The 18436-nt window shown below is 43.5% G+C and overlaps 2 protein-coding genes across 2 annotated transcripts in view; both read left to right on the top strand.

Annotated features, from left to right (window-relative positions):
* LOC117645888 overlaps window positions 1-18436 on the top strand; it is a 23691-nt gene extending 5255 nt beyond the window's left edge. The window contains exons 2-5 of the mRNA XM_034386428.1: window positions 17376-17597; window positions 17694-17842; window positions 17918-18049; window positions 18124-18436. Of these exons, the coding sequence (XP_034242319.1) occupies window positions 17463-17597; window positions 17694-17842; window positions 17918-17936 (303 nt within the window). The 5' untranslated portion in view covers window positions 17376-17462 and the 3' untranslated portion in view covers window positions 17937-18049; window positions 18124-18436. The remainder of the gene's footprint in view (window positions 1-17375; window positions 17598-17693; window positions 17843-17917; window positions 18050-18123) is intronic.
* LOC117645885 lies at window positions 6648-8867 on the top strand. Its single transcript, XM_034386426.1, has 2 exons — window positions 6648-7296; window positions 7380-8867. Exons 1-2 carry the CDS (start codon window positions 6650-6652, stop codon window positions 8623-8625), a joined length of 1893 nt encoding a protein of 630 aa, XP_034242317.1. The 5' UTR covers window positions 6648-6649; the 3' UTR covers window positions 8626-8867.

Raw genomic sequence — 18436 nt, 5'->3', positions numbered from 1 at the left:
TTTTGATATGACCGAATAACAAGTAAAATAAAGTAAAATACAGAACACTTAAGAACAACGTATGAAAAGGTTTAGTGGTTTGTAACATTTCTTACTTAGCATTATGGATGTCCCTGCTCAGCATGATGGCTTTGCCACCCTGCTTGGCCTTTAGCAATGGCTTCATTAGAATAGGTTCCGCTCGAAGCTTGCTGAAGGTCTGGACATCATCTTCTGTTTCTTTGGAAAACCGTCGAATTTCAGAGTACCCGAAATAAGTCTCCCCATTGCACGGATGACAGTGAGTGTCCACAAACTTCTTCACCTCGAGGACGCCGGAAGGTCTGCTTAAGGGGGCAGTCTCGTCCCTGTACCCTTTTTAGGGGGGTTTTCCCCCCCCTCTTTTGATGACGATGATTTTTTAAACATACCTCTTAGAGACAAACGGTAAAAACTAAATGAAAGAACGGAATTTTTACAACATTTTCAAAAAAAAATATTTTGTTTTGTCTTCAGTTGTAAGGGAGTTATAGGGAATGCAACAAAAGCCGACAAAACATACAAAATTTCACTGCGCGACAATTTTCTCCGGAAGTTCTTAACTTTTTGGCAATCGGTTTGCGGCATCTTGAAGATGAAAAAATCCTCTTTACTTTAACCTACAATCGTCCATATAGCCCAAGGATTACACTTTTTAAAACGTAACCAAAAACCTATACAAACTTAGGAACGGTTTTAATTTAGGTTTTCCTTGGGCTACATGGACGATCGTAGGTTAAAGTAAAGAGGATTTTTTCGTCTTTAAGATGCCGCAAACCGATTGCCAAAAAGTTAAGAACTTCCGGAGAAAATTGTCGCGCAGTGAAATTTTGTATGTTTTGTCGGCTTTTGTTGCATTCCCTATAACTCCCTTACAACTGAAGACAAAACAATTTTTTTTTTTTGAAAATGTTGTAAAAATTACGTTCTTTCATTTGGTTTTTACCGTTTGTCTCTAAGAGGTACTCATCATCATCAAAAGAGGGAGGGAAAACCCCCCTAAAAAGGGGTACAGGGACGAGACTGCCCCCTTAAGTAAAGAAGTGAAGTGCAACCAATTTTATACGACTTGTAACAAGGTTACTAGGGGTACGCGCCGTTTAGTGTGGGCGCGTAGTGTGGCTGAGCGATGCGAGTTTGTGCACTTCGGACTTTGCTTAAGTAGACGAAATGCGCAGTTTGTGGGCTCATATTGAGTGAAATGTAGGTCTGGGGTATAACGTCAAAATCAATTCCGAAATTTTGATCCAAAATTGATCAAAATTCGGTGATACGTGAGTCTGGGAAAATTCTGGAGGTCATTTTTGAGTTCAGCACACCAAAAACTGCAGGAAACAATACAAAACTCGATTTGAAAATTTTGGTCCAAAATGACCTGATTTGGGATGAAAATATAAGTCTGGAGTCGAAATGGAGGTGATTTTCGTTATCAGAACACAAAAAGCTGTTGGAATCAACATCAAACTCAATTCAAAATTTTTGGTCTAAATTTGGTCAAAATTAGGTAAAGCGTGAGTCTGGGAAAAATTTGGAGGTCATTTTTGAGTTTAGCACACCAAAAACTGCAGGAAACAATATAAATCTCGATTTGAAAAGTTTGGTCCAAAATGACCTAATTTGGGATGAAAATACAAGTCTGGGGTAGAAATGGAAGTGGTTTTCATGATCAGCACCCCCAAAAACTGCAAGAATCAGTAGATTAAATTGAAACGTATTGATATAAAATTGGTTAATTATGGGTAATGTACGCGTCTGGGTTGGTCTTCATGGATCATCCTTTGTCGTCACCAATTCCCTTATGCCACACCAATGCGATTCCTTCAGTCGAGTAACATTCCATTGCCAGCATTGAATCGCTTAATTGACTTCTTATCTGCTTGAGTCACTATTCGATATATCTTTTTCTTCAAACTAATGAATTCACAAATTTATTAGTTATATTTGAGAAGCCTTTTGTCATTCTTTCATTTCGAACAAGTGAATTAAATAATATAGACTGGGATATGTAAGGGAGAGTGGGGTAATTCCGGACGCTTTTTTTCTTTTTGGTCTTTGAGCTTGAATATGCTTCTTGGGTCAAATGTTATCACAGGAGAATAAAGTATGGACCTTTCCCTTCAAAATGATATACATGAAAGCCAAATCTCAGCAACGGTTAGAGAGATATAGGCGCCTAACAAAAGCCCTGCACGTGTCCGGAATTGCCCCAGCCTGGGGTAATTCCGGACGACCTATGGGGCAATTCCGGACGACCTTAGAATTTGACACTACTCGAGCTTACTTTCGCTTGTTTTGATGTGAGGCATGCTTTTAGAAGGCGAACAAGGACATTTGCTGCGAACTGAAGTGTTTGATTATTACTCAAAGCATATTATAAGGAATAGTTTCTATCAAAACCCCAAAATTGACAACAGTGTCTCGAGTAAAGCTCTTAAAGCTGCAATGCTATTTTTCGTTCTTTCTTTGTCCTTCTGAACGGTGGGGATGCATGTCCACAAATTTGAACCCACTACCTTAACATTATGCGGGAAATTGAAGTAAATAACCCCACTTGTCCGGATTTACCCCACAGGTAGTGAAAACCTTTGATGTTCAATTGCAAGAAAACGGCGAGCCATACGAGCACTCCCGAAACGCCAAAGTAAAGTCCAATGACCATATAATATGATAAAATTTAAGTCATGGGACTGAACTCGACGGTAAGGTACGATAAATACATGGAAATACGAGGAAACGATGCAGCTTTTGCCTATTTTTGATGGTACTCAAATTTCGTGAAGCGACCACAGCCAAACGGTTTGACCTCCTACCTTGGCGATTTGAAATTATCATTTTTAACTGATAATCTTCCTCTGTTAGGCGGGCTTTTGCGTTATCTTCACTCAAACCCAGTGAAAATCGAAGTGTCCGGAATTACCCCGTGTCCGGAATTACCCCACTCTCCCTTAATCATAGTTTATATGAAGTGACTCAGTTTAGGGCAGGTTGATCTGAAGCATTCGACGGAGACCAAGTTTTGTCAAATTCAGTGAATTGTCTCAAGAAGTGCAGTGCAGAGCTCACTTGCTGCTCAATACGCCAACATAATTTATCTTGTTCATGTCTCGTAATATTTTATCTTTGGAGTAAAAGATGACAGTATGGTATTAACATTTGGCATTGGGGTTACGCTCAGAGCGCCAGCTTTTAAACCATTACCAGTACTTAGTTCCAGTTGTCGGACACAAATTTTGGTGAAGTGGGAGGCAGTGGCGGATCCAGAGTCAGCCCAAGGGGGAGGCAAAGTAGCACTTTTTGCCTACTTACAGGGGCAAATTGGTGCTTTTTGCCTACCTTTCAGGCGGCTATCTAGGGGTCAGGGGGGGGGGCAATTGTCCTTTTGCCCCCCCCCCCTGGATCCGCGCTTGGTGGGAGGAATCGTCTCATTAAATAAGATTACCAAGTCACCTAACGCTCATAACCTGAATCGTCTCATTGCACCCAATATCAATTCAAAATTTGCTAGCACTAAATAGATGGATTATTTATTGCACTAAATACATCTATGTATGGATTCTTTTAGTCAATAGATGTTAGAACTAGAATATTTATGTTAGCTTGCAGCATTGCAGTAGAATGTCATTTCCCGAGTCAAACCAAGACATTTAAAGTAGTTAGTCTGATTTGGAGCCGAGTCAAATGAGTGTCACATGACTTCTTAAGGGGGGACATCACTCCAAAATGATCAAAAATTACAACTTTTTTTTATTAGTTTATATTATAGACCATTCCTTTCTGCGTCGAATGGCGAAAACCGCATTCCGGAATTCAAAAAATTGCAGTTCTAGGAGGTTGTGCACCGCAAACATGCGTAGGGGAAAAGCCCAGTTTCCCCAACTTTGATCGCGTTTTTCTCGGAACATGAAATTGCAAACGGTTGCAGGCCTCTAGGGCGCAGTTTTTGAGCTACAGTGGGGAAATTTAGCATGGAAGCTCCTACGGCATGCCGCTATGGTGGGTAGCAAAATAATTTGCATTCGTCAATTTTTATTATTTTTTTAACGTTTAAAATTGAACAATTTTGACCCAAAAAATTTTACAATTTTTTTTGGTATGTTACAAATACAACTTTAAATGATTTTTGAAATGTGATTGAGGTACCCACCACAGCCAGACATCTCAGGAAGGCTGTCACCAAATTTCAATGTTCTAGGTCAAACCGTTTGGCGTCCAGCGCTGCAACAGTGCGAAATGGTCTAACCTAACACTCAAAAATGCATTTTCAACGAAAGCGCTGTACTGCCCTGGCGGATTGATTTTGTGTTGTTTTATACTTTATCTGTTAAAATATGAACAATTTTTCTCTTTCCGTTTCGTTTTTATGGCGTTTTTACAAAAGCACTGTTTTTGGAGTGATGTCCCCCCTTAAAGAAATTAATTAAGCAAGTCGTATGGTAAAAAAAATACTGAGCAGTATTCTATGTGTTTCTTTTTGCGCTATTTACTTCATTAGCACCTTTTTTGGGACAATTATTATGTTTTGTAATAATACAAATACAGTTTAGTTCTGCACTTGACTAGTTTTGGACCTGGGGCCAATTCCCGGCGATGAAATGACGAAAACTTGATCCGTTGCTGCAAACTATTTTTGCGCCTTGACACAGTTATTATTTCAGACGAAGTCGTTTTACAATGCAATTACATTTGTTTTTATAACCCGAATGTTCACGAAACCTGCAAAGAGAACGCCGCGTCGTTCGTTCTTTGCGATCGGAATGTTGGCAATCCTGCCTACCCGGAAACAACTCTAGCGGCGGCCATACCAAACAGCTCCTTCTTTCGCTGTTTACATCCAGAGGGGCGCGGACGTGCCTGTCAGTGTCAACGTTGTTCTAGCGTTTTGTTTGATTTTGTCTGTGAAGCCACCATGCCTCGTATGAAGAATGGTCGTTTTGCGAAGGCTGGGTCTAAGGCAAGAGTAGAAAAGTTGGCTGCAATCACTGCCTCTAACAAACAAAAGAGACAAATCGCTAAAGCAGCGGAGATGTTGATGAAGGAAGATGAGCCTACCATGCTTGTCGCCGTCGGCCGTCGTATTACTGAGCTCGATACTGTGGCACGTGGCTTGTGGTGCAAACCTTGCAACCGTCCGTTGAGTATTCTGTTTCTGGAAGAAGAGACCCAGCTGGGTTTGTGTTCAATTTGGCGAATTCGGTGCGACGTGTGCCTGTTTTTGTACGAGGTCCCCACGAGCAAGAAAGTTCCTAACCCTAGCGGCGGCCATTGTCTGTACGCCTCGAATTGCAAGGCTGCTCTAGGTATGTCAACAACTAGAATTCGTAGTACGACGATTATTTCGTATAGTAAACGTCGCTACACGTGGTAATCCTTGTCTTAACCTCACTTCTGTTGCAGCCTGCATCGACTGTGGAATTGGACCAGAAGTTCTGAAGAAGTTCCTCTCTGTTCTGAACATTCCCGTCCTTCATCGTAATACTTATCAGCGTGCCCACGACGTTATTTCGGAGTTTGTCGTGAAGACTGCTGACAAATCCTGTCAAAATGCCATCAATCTGGAGAATCGGTTGGCCCTTGAACTTTTGGTGGAACAAGGGTAAGTTACTGACTGTTGGACTTGTTGAAGCAAGCCAGTCTCAACTGCATTGTGTGTCTAATTTTTACCTGTTTTTGCTCCAGGACTATCACTGATCTATCACCAACACCGAGGCTTTGAGTCCATGAAGTGTTGTAAATAGTATCTTTGTCAGTCACGATCTCCGATTGCTTTAAAAGCTTACTTTTTTTGGGCTGTTTGTTCCGAATGTTTGCAATGCTTTGGAGAAGTAAGCGGTCAAGAACTGTCTGACTTCTTCAAACTTGCATTGTGCTTTCAAGTTATTTGATTAATCTGACATTTTATCATGACAAAGAAATTCTATTTTTTAACACTTATTGGTAACCCAGGCAGCACAGAAAAGACAATAGGAGAAAAAAAAACCTGCATACTATTTTCATATTGTTTTAAGTACAGTGGAATTATGCACATAGTATGCAAACATTTTACACCTGTTGTGCCTTTCTTGTGCTACTTGGGAAGAAACACCAATCTGTCTTCATCATCATACGAGTAGCAAGTATTGTTTACTACTGTGTGGATTTGTGTGTGCCTTGCGAAAGTTGTCGTCAACTAGTAAACAGTATAGATGTGTAACACTTTTCAATTTTTTTTGCAGAGTCCGTGCATCAGAATCTAGCGTAACTGACTTTGTTGCCAGTCATGCTACCTGTTGTGTGTCAGAGATTGATTTCGACAGCACCAGTGAGGATGACCCATTGCCACTCCAGGAACTCCATGACAACACAGCGCCTGCTCCAGCTGACTTGACACCCAAGAAGAGACCACGTTCCAACCCAACATCTCCAACTCAACGGAAGAAGCAAAACCCAGAAGTCGGCATCACTGTGAAGTATGACTTTGGCTGGGACAAGCGCGGCAATGGATTCAGGTACAATTTTTGTGAAAATTTTAGTTTGAGCGATATCATTTTTTTTCTACTGGTCACTAATTTGAGTCTTTTTTCCGGCTTTAGATATGACAGTCACACAGGTCGCGGCAGTGTTTTTGTCCAACTTGGTCCTGGGCTACATGGTGATGAGCACATATTGCCGTAAGTGTGCCATGGGAAGCCCACCAGATGAGCATGATTGTGTGCGGAATCATGATGGCTCTGCCAAGGCCATGGAACCACGAGCTGCAGTACAGCTGTGCCTAAACAACCCTGACTTTAAGGAAGCAAATGTCCGTGTTTCTACTATCGTGGCTGACAGGGATGCTTCTACATTTGCTGCCCTTAATGCTGAGAGTGACCGCCCCATCAATCGCCTCGTCGACCTGAACCACAACACGAAGGGGATAAACAACCAATTGTATGAGTTGAAGAAATCTTTCAGTTGGCTGACTACTGATACCATTGAATATTTAAAACGATGTGTCAACAACGGCATCAAACAAAACAAGAACAACGTTGAGGGTGTCCGCAGTGCCATTCTAAATGTTGCTCGGCATGTTTATGATGAGCATGAAGATTGCGGTGAATGGTGTAAGGCAAAGGGCCAGCCGGACTACCCCTTCAAGAACTTACCCAAAATGAAGCCCCTGTCTGACCCAGTGTTCAGAGTTCACCTTGAAGAGTTGCTTGGGGAACAGGCTGCTGAGAGTGCGCAGCTTGCTGCTTGTGGCTCCACGCAAGCAAATGAAAATTTCAACCACATGTCAACCACTAGAGCCCCTAAGTCCAGGTGAGGAAAATGAGTAACAAGTTTTGCCTCAGTATTTTATGGTAATGACCTGCAACTATTTTAATTTCTTGTTCTGCTTCCAGATTTTATGGTGGCACAAAGGCACTGAAGACTAGGGTGGCCTCTGCAGTGTGTGCCAAAAATATTGGTGCAACCTACACTGAGGAAATTTTCAGTTCTACGCAGTTATCACCATCTGTCACCAAGTACAGGCAGTCTCTCCAGAAATCCATCGAATTAAAGAGAGAGTACCAGCAACTACCTCATGTGAAGAAGCGGAGACTTCAGCTTAAACTGCAGGATAGGTGGCAAGAAGCGAGGGAGCTCAGCTCTGGTGGCATCACCTATGCCTCTGGAATGGGCAGTGTAATGGAGCGAGCTGTGGCTGCCACCTCAGCGGCTACATCAGAAGATCTTATCACTTCCTGGATTCCACCAATCTCTGAGCTCCACCCTGACTGCGCCTTTGTTTACCTAGATCTAGAAACAACAGGGTTCCAAGCTGACTGCGACATCATCCAGGTTGCAGCAGTTTGTGGATCACTACAGTATTCAGCTTACATGGTCCCATCCCGCAAAATTGCTCCCCAGGCCTCAGCTGTCACAGGCCTGAAAGTGGTCAAGGGGAAGTTAGTTCACAAGAGTGTAGCGTTGCCCACCAAACCTCCTCGCATAGTGGCATCAGAATTCTTGGAGTTCCTCAGGAAGTGTGGGCCGCAAGTGATTCTTGTGGGTCACAATCTTATGAGGTATGATGCGCCCAGGATTCTCCGTTTTATGAAGTTGTTTGGTGAGTCCATGGAGTTTGCTGAAATGGTGCATGGACTTGTTGAGACAATGCCCCTCATTCGTCAAGGGAGGAAGTGCAAGTTGCAGGTTCTTGCAGCGAAGTACCTGACTGAAGAGAAATGGACTGAACACAAGAAAAATGCTCACAATGCAGTATCAGATTGCATCCTTCTTGAAGGCCTCATGCACCACTTTTCTGTATCCCAGCAAACCATGTTAAAATCTCTTGTCACTATGGTTGACTTCATGAAGAACCAAGTGTTCTTGAAAAATAAGAATCGCCTTGGCAAAGGTCTCAGTGTTTTGGAAGCTGGTGGCGTTTCTAAACATATGATCACTAAAATGGCAGGCGCAGGTGTGACTCTTGATGAGTTGAAGGATGTTATGCTGACCAAGGGCACTGCTGGATTTGGTCCTTGCCTTGGGGTACAAATTTATGGGAAGCCAAGAGTGACAAGCACCAAGGATATTATTGCTAAGATAGCAGCGTCTGTTCGTCAAGTGTTGGAAAAAGCAGGAGTTGACTTGCCCTACTTATAGTGAGACCAAATGTTTGTGATTCTTGATTTATTCTTAATTTTTGAAAATATTGTATTATGTTTTGAAAAAAAAATGATGATAGTGGTTAATGTTGCCTAATGTGTTCCAAAATAGATTTGTCATGATATTATGCTGTGTTATTTGTGTGTTAAAATTTAGTGCCTCTTGACTGATTTTACTATTTACAAATTAAATTTCATACCTTACCCTTTGACTTTCATTTTCAATACCACTTCCTACCTGAACACAACTAAAATAGTCTATCAGAGAAAAGAAACATGCAATATAAAAGAGGGGAAAATCTTAACATTCAGAATTCTGCTCAGTATTTTTTCTTAGGAAATTGTGACAAACCTCAAAATTGATCGAGAGTACTCAAACTAAAAGGGAGAAAATAACTTGCATAACTCAATTCACTGTTTGAATGTGCCGCCGTCCCGCTGCCAGCGCCACGCTCGAACCGCGCGCCACGAGCCGCTTCCGGGGCAAGATGGCGGCGGCAGCCCAGTAGCAGCCGATTCGGCCCCTTTCAGCCTCCTTTTTTGCTATTTCTCTATTTCTGAAGGCTGAAGGCTGAAGTTGTTCATTTTTAACCTATTGATTCGTTGCGCTCTATAAAATATTCCTACCGAAGCATTTTGACCATTTACGTCTGATGCATTCTTTCTCAAACCAAATCAACTTTCCGGGTCAATGTGGAGTTTTGGCCTACCAATTATTTTATCGAGAGGCCCTCATTAGGAGAGACTCCCTGTAAAATATTTTTGCAATCGGACCAATAGTTTGGGAGAAAATGACAAAAAACCATTTTCACCTATTTTAGCGCAATTTAAGGTTGAAAAATTTCAAAGTGTCAAAATGCTGCTAAATTAAGGTCCCTTTTGCCCAATGCTTATATGAAAGAGCATATTAAAAAGTAATTTTGAGCCACTTTGGAGTCAGCTGACTTTACGCGTTACCCCAATCGTGTAACATTATAGGAATTTTACGCAATTTTCATATCTCAAATACTCCGACTCAGAACTGGACCGAATCAGGCCCAAAGCATCCTTATTGGCTGAGCGATAGCGAAGCCCGTTACTCCAGAGGGGTTGAAAAGTTTTGTCTGTCTGCGTGTGTGTGTGTGTGTCTGTGCGCACTACTCCTCCTGAACGGCTCGGCCGATCTTGCTGAGATTTTGCAGGCTCATTAGATATGTTCTTGGCTCGGCACACGCGAAATTTCATTATCCTAGCTCAACTGGTTCAGTTTTTATAGCCGAAAAACACCCTAAAAACGGCGAAAAATCGAGTTTTCTGCAAGCAGATCTCGCCTGCCTTGATGGAAGGGGGGTCTGGGGGGGCGGTGACCCCAGCCCCGACAAGTTAAAAAGTTACAAGGGTCAAGATCGTGTAATTTGTAGATGAAGCAACTCTATCTAGAATAAAGGGGGGTTTGGGGGGCGGAGCCCCCCAGTATGCAAGAAATTAGAAGTAATTGACGGTGGACAAGCATTGCCTGCCGAAGGCAGGCTAGCGCCGCAGGCCAAGGTAGGTACGCCAGCCGCGGATTGGAGGAACAGGCAGCGAGATATCGCGAAGCCTGTTACGACAAGATGCGGTCTGGCGTAAACCTACCTTGTATAGCCCTAACTAATATCCGAAGTAGTCATCAAAAATATATTTCATTTGTGGATTCTGGAGCCAACTTTATAATATGAAGTCTTTGTAACTCGATGAATTAACGGTTTTGGACTCAAATGCATATTTTCTCCATCCGAACAACTCAGATGGGGCGCAAAACAGATTCTTAACTTAAACTAACTTTCTCTCTTGTAAATGAGCCCAAACCAGCAGGAGGAAGGGGTCAAAATTGCCTCACAACAAAGTCGACTCTTTTCTGGCAACATTCCTAAAATGTTACTTGATTAGGGAAACGCTTAAAGTCAGGTGCCTCCAACGTGGCTTTGACATAGCACTATAAGCATCAAAACTCTGTCTTTAGACAAAAGCAATGAAATGACCACCAGAAAAAATAATGTTTATCTAATGAGACAGGCCCTTCACCTTAGGCTGGAAATTATGTTTTCAGGGGGGAACCACTTACTATGAATTACCTTGTTTTCTTCTAGTAGTCATTTCATTGCTTTTGTCTAAAGACAGATTTTTGATGCTTCTTTTGCTATGTCAAAGCCACATTGGAAGCACCTGACTTTAAGCGTTACCCTAATCAAGTAACATTTTAGGAATGTTGCCGGAAAAGAGTTGACTTTGTTGTGAGGCAATTTTGACCCCTCCCTTCTGCTGATTTGGGCTCATTTACAAGAGAGAAAGTTAGTTTAAGTTAAGAATCTGTTTTGCGCCCCATCTGAGTTGTTCGGATGGAGAAAATATGCATTTGAGTCCAAAACCGTTAATTCATCGAGTTACAAAGACTTCACATTATAAAGTTGGCTCCAGAATCCACAAATGAAATATATTTTTGATGACTACTTGGGATATTAGTTAGGGCTATATAAGGATGCTTTGGGCCTGATTCGGTCCAGTTCTGAGTCGGAGTATATGAGATATGAAAATTGCGTAAAATTCCTATAATGTTACACGATTGGGGTAACGCGTAAAGTCAGCTGACTCCAAAGTGGCTCAAAATTACTTTTTAATATGCTCTTTCATATAAGAAAAGCATTGGGCAAAAGGGACCTTAATTTAGCAGCATTTTGACACTTTGAAATTTTTCAACCTTAAATTGCGCTAAAATAGGTGAAAATGGTTTTTTGTCATTTTCTCCCAAACTATTGGTCCGATTGCAAAAATATTTTACAGGGAGTCTCTCCTAATGAGGGCCTCTTGATAAAAAAATTGGTAGGCCAAAACTCAACATTGACCTGGAAAGTTGATTTGGTTTGAGAAAGAATGCATCAGTGTAAGTTTACGTATGCTCAAAATACTTTGGGGTTCGTCTGGTCTCATCGAAAACGCATTTTTTAACGTGGTTTCTCATGACTTTTTTTTTGGGACAAAGTTGTCTTTTTCTTCAGGTTCTATTTTAGTCACAGCTTGCAGAATAGAGATTTTGACCATGGAGTTGGGACTATGTAGCTTGGACCATGGAGTTCAATCCCAACTCCATGGTCTAATTCTCTATGGGACAAGCTGGGAATAGATCATAACCTGGAAAATGAGACTTTGTCCACAAAAAATGCTTTGTGACACCTTGTTAAAAATGCGTTTCAACAGGTGATAATCAATAAGAAGATAGTTTAAAAAAATACTTTTCCTGGATCCAAAGCCACCCAAAGCCCCAATGGTGAAATGGACGAAAACTTTGATTGCTCTAAGTTCCTATAAACATTGACGTAGAGGTTTAAAATTTTGAAGGCTAACAAAAACTCAACTTTTTTCCATTAAGTCTTCACTCCCTTTAACAAAAAGATACTCTGGCCTCTAAATACCAAATGTGCTTTCACTTTCATGAAAGAGAACAGGGAGACAAGACAATCTTAGAGTACAAACAATTTAGTCACTTCTTCTGTCCGAATAAGAGCCGAGGAAGTGGATGACCCTATGATACCAAATTTTTTTTTTAAATCTCATTGAAATGACTATCAGAGAAGCTTGGCCACTTCCTAAATTCTACTCAAAATCAATGCCAGCTTCAACAAACCTGAATCAGGCGCGCAGCTCCCCAGTGCAACTTCCACAACCACATCAGTAGTATAAATGCCCCGTGGTGACCCGGCGCCATCTTGATTCCCCCAAGTGACCTGCCCTGACCTAACCTTTGGAAGGGTCAAAAATGGGTCATTTTTGGAAAAAAAAACGTTAACGCTAACGCTAACGTGAAAGCAGATGATACTTATGGGGATGTTTATTGAAATGTATGAATGTGACATTTTGTCAATTTCTTTCAAAGAGTAAACACTCGGCACCCTTTTTTTGACAAATTTCTTACGCATGGTAATTCATGAAAATGTCAATTTTAGTATAACTTTTGAATATCCTAACGTGCCATGTTCGCAATGACGGTGGGACACTCATATGTCTGATACCACTTGTGTTGGGTATCATTTTCGTTGTTTCAAGGCGAGGATGCACAATTTGGTGGCTAATCACATGACTACTCAATACCCATAAAAGTTGTGTTCGGTACTAGGGCAAGGCGCCTTGCGGCACGCGGCGTGTCAGCCACATCTCCAAGCGGGGCTGGTACGCTGATACGTGAACGTATCATCTGCTAAAAAATTTTTGTCATGATTTTTTTTGGAAGTGAAGATGATGGCTCTAACCCAACCTAACCTTAGCTATGGGGTGGGCCTAACCTACCCTTCAACCCCCCGTAGGGTGTTCGGGGCGATCAGGACTGTGAGGCGCGTGAGGTGCGCTTAACGGAGGAGGCGGGGCGCCTGCGAGGTAGGCAGCGCGCCGCGCTCCGTGCCGCGCCGCGCACCGTGCCGCGCTCCACTGCGCTCTGTCCCCAGGTGACGCATCGGGCCTGCTTGCTGTCTCCCGAAGCGCCTTATCAGACGGATATCATTGGCTTATTTTTTAGGGAGTTTTGTCGTTTTATGATTTTTTTGTGTTTTCAGTTTTTTCTTTACAGTGCACCATCATTTAGGTGAGTTGAGGTACACCTGCATCCACAAACCCACTCGCTTCGCATTGCGCGCAGCACAAGTTTTGGAGCTGTGAGAGCCTACGGTATCATTATGGCAAGGTGCCCAGGCCTTGGGTAATTTTTTGAGGCTTGGACAACCGAACTTCTCTACATCAAAGATTTTCTTTGAGGGTAAGAGGAATTGAAGAATTCTCTTCTTCTCATCCCCCTTCACGTAGAGGAAGTCATACTCCGCCGACATCTCACTCAGAGTCTGAGGGAGCCTGTCATAGGGCGAGAAGCCAGTTTCCCAGGGAAGGGAATGCAAGCGCCTCACAATGTACTTGTTATGGCGCAGCTGCTTCTCGGGGATCTCTTCTCCGGGGTAGGGTGGAGCGAAGGTGGTCGCCTTGTGGATCTGGGCCGCTTCGTTCTGTTCATAGGACGAAACCTCCTTGAGAACATACTCCCCGTACTTGCCCCGAAGCATCTGAATGCCGCAGATAGTGTAAGTCATCGTGCTGATGTGTACTGGTCAGCGACTGAACGAAGAATGATGCTACTGCGGTCGGGGCGCCTAGATTTATACCCAGCGCCGCCGCCTCCAGCGCGCCCTCACGGGAAAAACTGAAACTTGTTGGTGAAAAAGGCGCCGGCACCCCGCGGGACTCGAACCCGTGCCTCCGCGCTCGGGGCGCGGCAGAACACTCTCTAACCCACTAGGCTACAGCGCCGCGCTCGCTGGAGGAGGGAACGGTACGCACGTTTACCTGGGAGCGCCGCGCGGCCGCGCGCAAGTCCGAGCGTGTTTCGGCCGGTTTGAATTTTACCCGCCGCCGCGCGAGTTCCGCCTGGACAGGAACCCTTCCCCCTGTGCTACGCCACGCCACGCCGCCGGTGACGAGCCGAGCCGAGCGCCGAGCCGAGCGCCGGGCCGAGCCGAGCGACACTACGCCGCGCCACGCTTTGCTGGCGCGCCCCCACCCCCTTTGTCCACGACCTACCCGAAACTCTCTTTCATTCTTTATCCCTTCAAGATGGCACGTGTTTGATATCATTTCTCCGGCTGAAATATTTTTCTGGAATTAATGGCTATACTCCCCCTGTCATGTCTTGTCCATGGGAAAACTGAGAGAAGACAGTGGTCCAGAGCCCCCATCCCCTCTCCCCCTCCCTCGTATTCTGAATTTGCATAACACCTGTTGTCATCGCTTCAAGACTGTGTCAGTGACAAGAAAAAATATTTGAGAGATTTCGACGTCCTACAATTTATTTACTATCGTCGCAAAATTGGAAGCTGTTTTAATTATGCTGGCCGATAGAGTGACCGTTGCGCCCTCCGCCGGCCAAAAGTGGTAGCAGCCCTTGCTTCCGCCCCAGCCGGTCCAGTCAGTTCTTGTTCAACCGTCCGGTCTACTGAGTGCACGTGTCATAATGGAAGACGAATTGGATTATGAGATTGAGGCGGAAGAAGTTGATGACGAGCTGAATATGGGGGAAGAAGATGACAATAACGACGTGCTGGAGATAGATCAAGAGGAATCATATGTTTTTAGTATTGAGGTAAGTGAAAACTGTGACCGTGGGAACGTGAGTGTGCGACGCCGCCGTCCCGACACGCCGGGCCGCATGGCGTGCTCTGTCTCTTGGCTAGGCTCGCCTTGTCTGTGGTAGACTTTCGATCTGAATCAGCACAAGTTTTTTATTCAATGGGCTAAAGTGAGTGTTATCACCCCTGTGTGTGCGTCGCAGAGTGGTCGCGTGTCGTGTTTTTGCTGATGCAGCGCGGCGAGTCGGGACGGCGTTGGTTTGTTTTGACCGTCATTATGTCTGTCTCTCTCTAATTATTTTTTCGCGTTTCCCTCTCGATGCTTTGCTGCTTGCGAGTGTAGTATTAAATTCTCGTGTTTTGAATTGAGGCTGACTGGCCAGTGGACGGCCCTGGCCTGCTGTCCTTGTTTTTACCTGTCCGCGTCTGGGCGCGTTTTCGAGACAACGCTACTCTTTCTGTGCATTCCGCCGTGTCTATCTTGAGTGTCTCCCTTTATTAACTCCGATTTTCGTTGTCGGATATTTTGAGTTTAGTATCTGTCACGAGTCGGTTCAAAGAATCGTGCCGCCTCCGCCTCAGTAGGGGTGGGGTAGGGGAGGGGAGGGGGAGCCGGGCCCCGTAGTGCGGGCCACACTGCTCGCACGGGGTATCGACGCTGTCACTGGGTGTATTCACTGCGAGAAAAGATCACGGTAAATCCTGTACTGATTACTCCAGACTTCACCGTACTTTTTTTAACAGGCAATACCGTCGTTTTTTTACAGGCAATACCGTACTTATTTAACAGGCAACGCCGTACTTTTTATACAGGGAATCCCGTACTTTTTTACCCGGCAATCCCGTACTTTTAATACCTATCGAAAACTGCTATAATTTTTTTCAGTCGGTCGACCCTCGTTTTTCAAGATCCTGATGTACGTAACTGCTGAAGTCGGACTCCTGGACCCCCCTTCCGACCACTCGTTGAAAAGGTCTTGACGAGACCTATCGAAAGGTGCAATAAAATTTTTCAGTCGGTCGACCCCCTTTTTTTCAAGATCCTGATGTGGACAATTCTTGGGAGCAGCCTTTGTTGGGACCAGATCTAGTCCTTCCTACGGCATGGACTGTACGAAAGAACGGTAACTTCTGTTAAAAAACTACAGAATATTTTGTAAAACAAGTACGGTAAATACTGTAGACTGTACGGTGGATACTGGTTTTTGAAGTACGGTAAAGTTTGGCAAAAAAATTATCCAGGATTTACCGTCATTTCTTCTCAGAGTGTTCCCGCCACTGTTTTTAGGCACGAAGTAGCCTTATAGTATACCCAGGATTCAGCCGGCCCGAGATTCGATTTGTGTGGCCCTTTATGCATTTCGGAAATTTTCTATACGATTTTAATGAGATTTTGCAGACTTGTAGAACTTTGAACGCTGATTCTGATGCTGAAATCTGGTTAAAAAGTCAACGGCCTATTTTGAGAAATTTGCTGTCAAAATCGCCGTTTCCATGGCAAAACTCGACTCGTCAAAGGAAAAAAAAGAGAGTGGGGGGAGCCGAGCCGAGCCGGACCAATAGCGGAGCTACTTTTTGGGTCTGTAAGCTTACTCCAAAAGCTGAAAAAGCACGTTCGAAATGAAAAATTTCTTTGACTGCAGGTAGACAAGATGCAACAATAGAATTGGTGTCGTTTCGAACGTGGCCATTTGGATCGGCCGGCCGGCCAGTGACTTTTTATGGGAGTGTCCCGCACCAATCCCGCACCGCTGCGTTGTTGTTTTTGCTGTTGTTTTGTTGAAAATTTTTGTTACTCTTCAAATCGGAGTGAATTGAGCCATTTAACTGCGTACCTGTGCACATGCATCTGTGAATTATCTTTCCTTAATGTAGTTAAAGAGTCGCTTTAAGTCTTTTAGTCTCTTTTTGAATGAGGTGGTCATACAGCTGCTCCTTTTAGCCAGGTTTGATGGTACTTCTGATTCAGTTAGCACCATGATCACTTCGCTCCACCTCGCGACTTTCAGTGCTCATGTTCTTCGAACAAGACTCACCCGCGTTTCGAGACCATCCCTCTCGATTTTATAAAGTTTGTCAAGCCAACCGTCGTGGTGTTGCTACGTTGTGAGTGAGAACTATTACACAGAATTAAAGAAAACATGACTAGAGAACCGTAGCCTTTTGAAACAAGCCAAACAATTCCAACGTCAGCAACAATGGAGGGGCAGTTTTAATGCGCGACTATACTCGTGTTTTCAGCTTCGCGATTTTCGCAAGGGCGCAGACGCCGACAAAATTGTTGCCAACCCGCGAAAATTAATTTATTGCCTTTTTTCTGCAACCAAAATTTTCATAATGATGGACTTCAAAGATGTTCCTTTGTCGGATCACTGTGGAATACATTAGCATTGGAATTTTTCGAATTTCCCGGCATTTTGATTTCTCTTTATTGCCAAGGTTAAATTTTGACGGGTGGCACATCGACCACATTGGTACCACTGCCATTCGTAGCAACCCTTGAGCCACCCCCTACCTTTTACATAACTTTTTTGCTTTCCCCACACTCCTACCCAAATTGACTTCGTGACTCCTAGGATTTCTTGAAATCGTATTTTTTCTAATGTGTTCTATGGTTCTCTGATTTCAGACTTCTACTCCTTGGGCTGGGGCCCCTGATCCTCCTCACGGGCCGAGAGGCATATCTCCAATTCTTACACCTGAAGAGGAGGAAGAGATGATAGGGGCTCTGGCCGCGGGTATTATAGTGCCTCCTGAAGTGTTGCCTTCTCCTGAACAGCTGCCCGCCCCGGAGCTAGACCCTAGTGCGCGTATCCCCACTCGCCCAGCTCCTTCTTCCGTGGTGTTTCCTGTAAGTCCCGTTTTGTTTTGTCCATAAAAAAAATCAAGTGGCCTAAAACTGAAATTTAATTGAGAATCTAACATTTTTTTGTTCTGTTTTTTAAAGGTTAAAGAGAATCGTATCCTGAAGGAAGTGCAATTAAACCCCAGGGTACCCTCCCCTCCTCCTTTGCCTTCGCCAGTGTCAGTTGTTACCGTAGAGGATGGGGAGATTCTGGATCGCTCAATTGCTTCTTCCTTGGTTGATAACCAAAAGTAAGTTTTAAAAAAGTCTTTGATATTGTACTGTTAATCAACTTTATGAGTCATGTCTTAATTCAATATTTTCAGTCCGTATTTGATCGATTAGGACCTAAACCGGTCAGTCTTATTGATCCTCCTTCTCACGATCCTGAAACTCAAGGAAAGGAGAAGAAGAAGAAAAAGAAGGAGCCCTCTCTGTCTTTCAGGGGCACTTATGTGGTGAGTGAAAAGACAACTTTTTCAATGTAGCTTTCTCTTTCATTGAAGTAATGTCTTGATTAAAAATTTTTCAGACTCCTGAAGAACTTGATGATGCAATGGAACGAGAAAAGAAGAAAAGGAGAGAAGCAGCGAAGAAAAGGCGAGAAGAGCAGAAGAAAATGAGAGAGGAGGAAGATATGCGAATGAAACAAGCAGTTCAAAGGCTAAAGGATAAGATGAAGGAGAGAGAAGAAAAAATGAAGAAAGGAGAAGAGAAGAAAAAGAAGAGGGAGTGACTTTTAAAAGTTTTTACAAGTAATTAGGTTTGGCTTTTTTCTCTGACTGATTGAATATTCTTTTAATGTGGGAACACATTTTTCAGTGATTGTGATGTTTTGTTTTATG

This window comes from Thrips palmi, unplaced genomic scaffold (genome assembly GCF_012932325.1).
Source record: "Thrips palmi isolate BJ-2018 unplaced genomic scaffold, TpBJ-2018v1 HiC_scaffold_19, whole genome shotgun sequence".
Taxonomy (NCBI): domain Eukaryota; kingdom Metazoa; phylum Arthropoda; class Insecta; order Thysanoptera; family Thripidae; genus Thrips; species Thrips palmi.
Note: the sequence above shows the minus strand (reverse complement) of the source record. Positions and strands in the feature narration are given on the sequence as shown.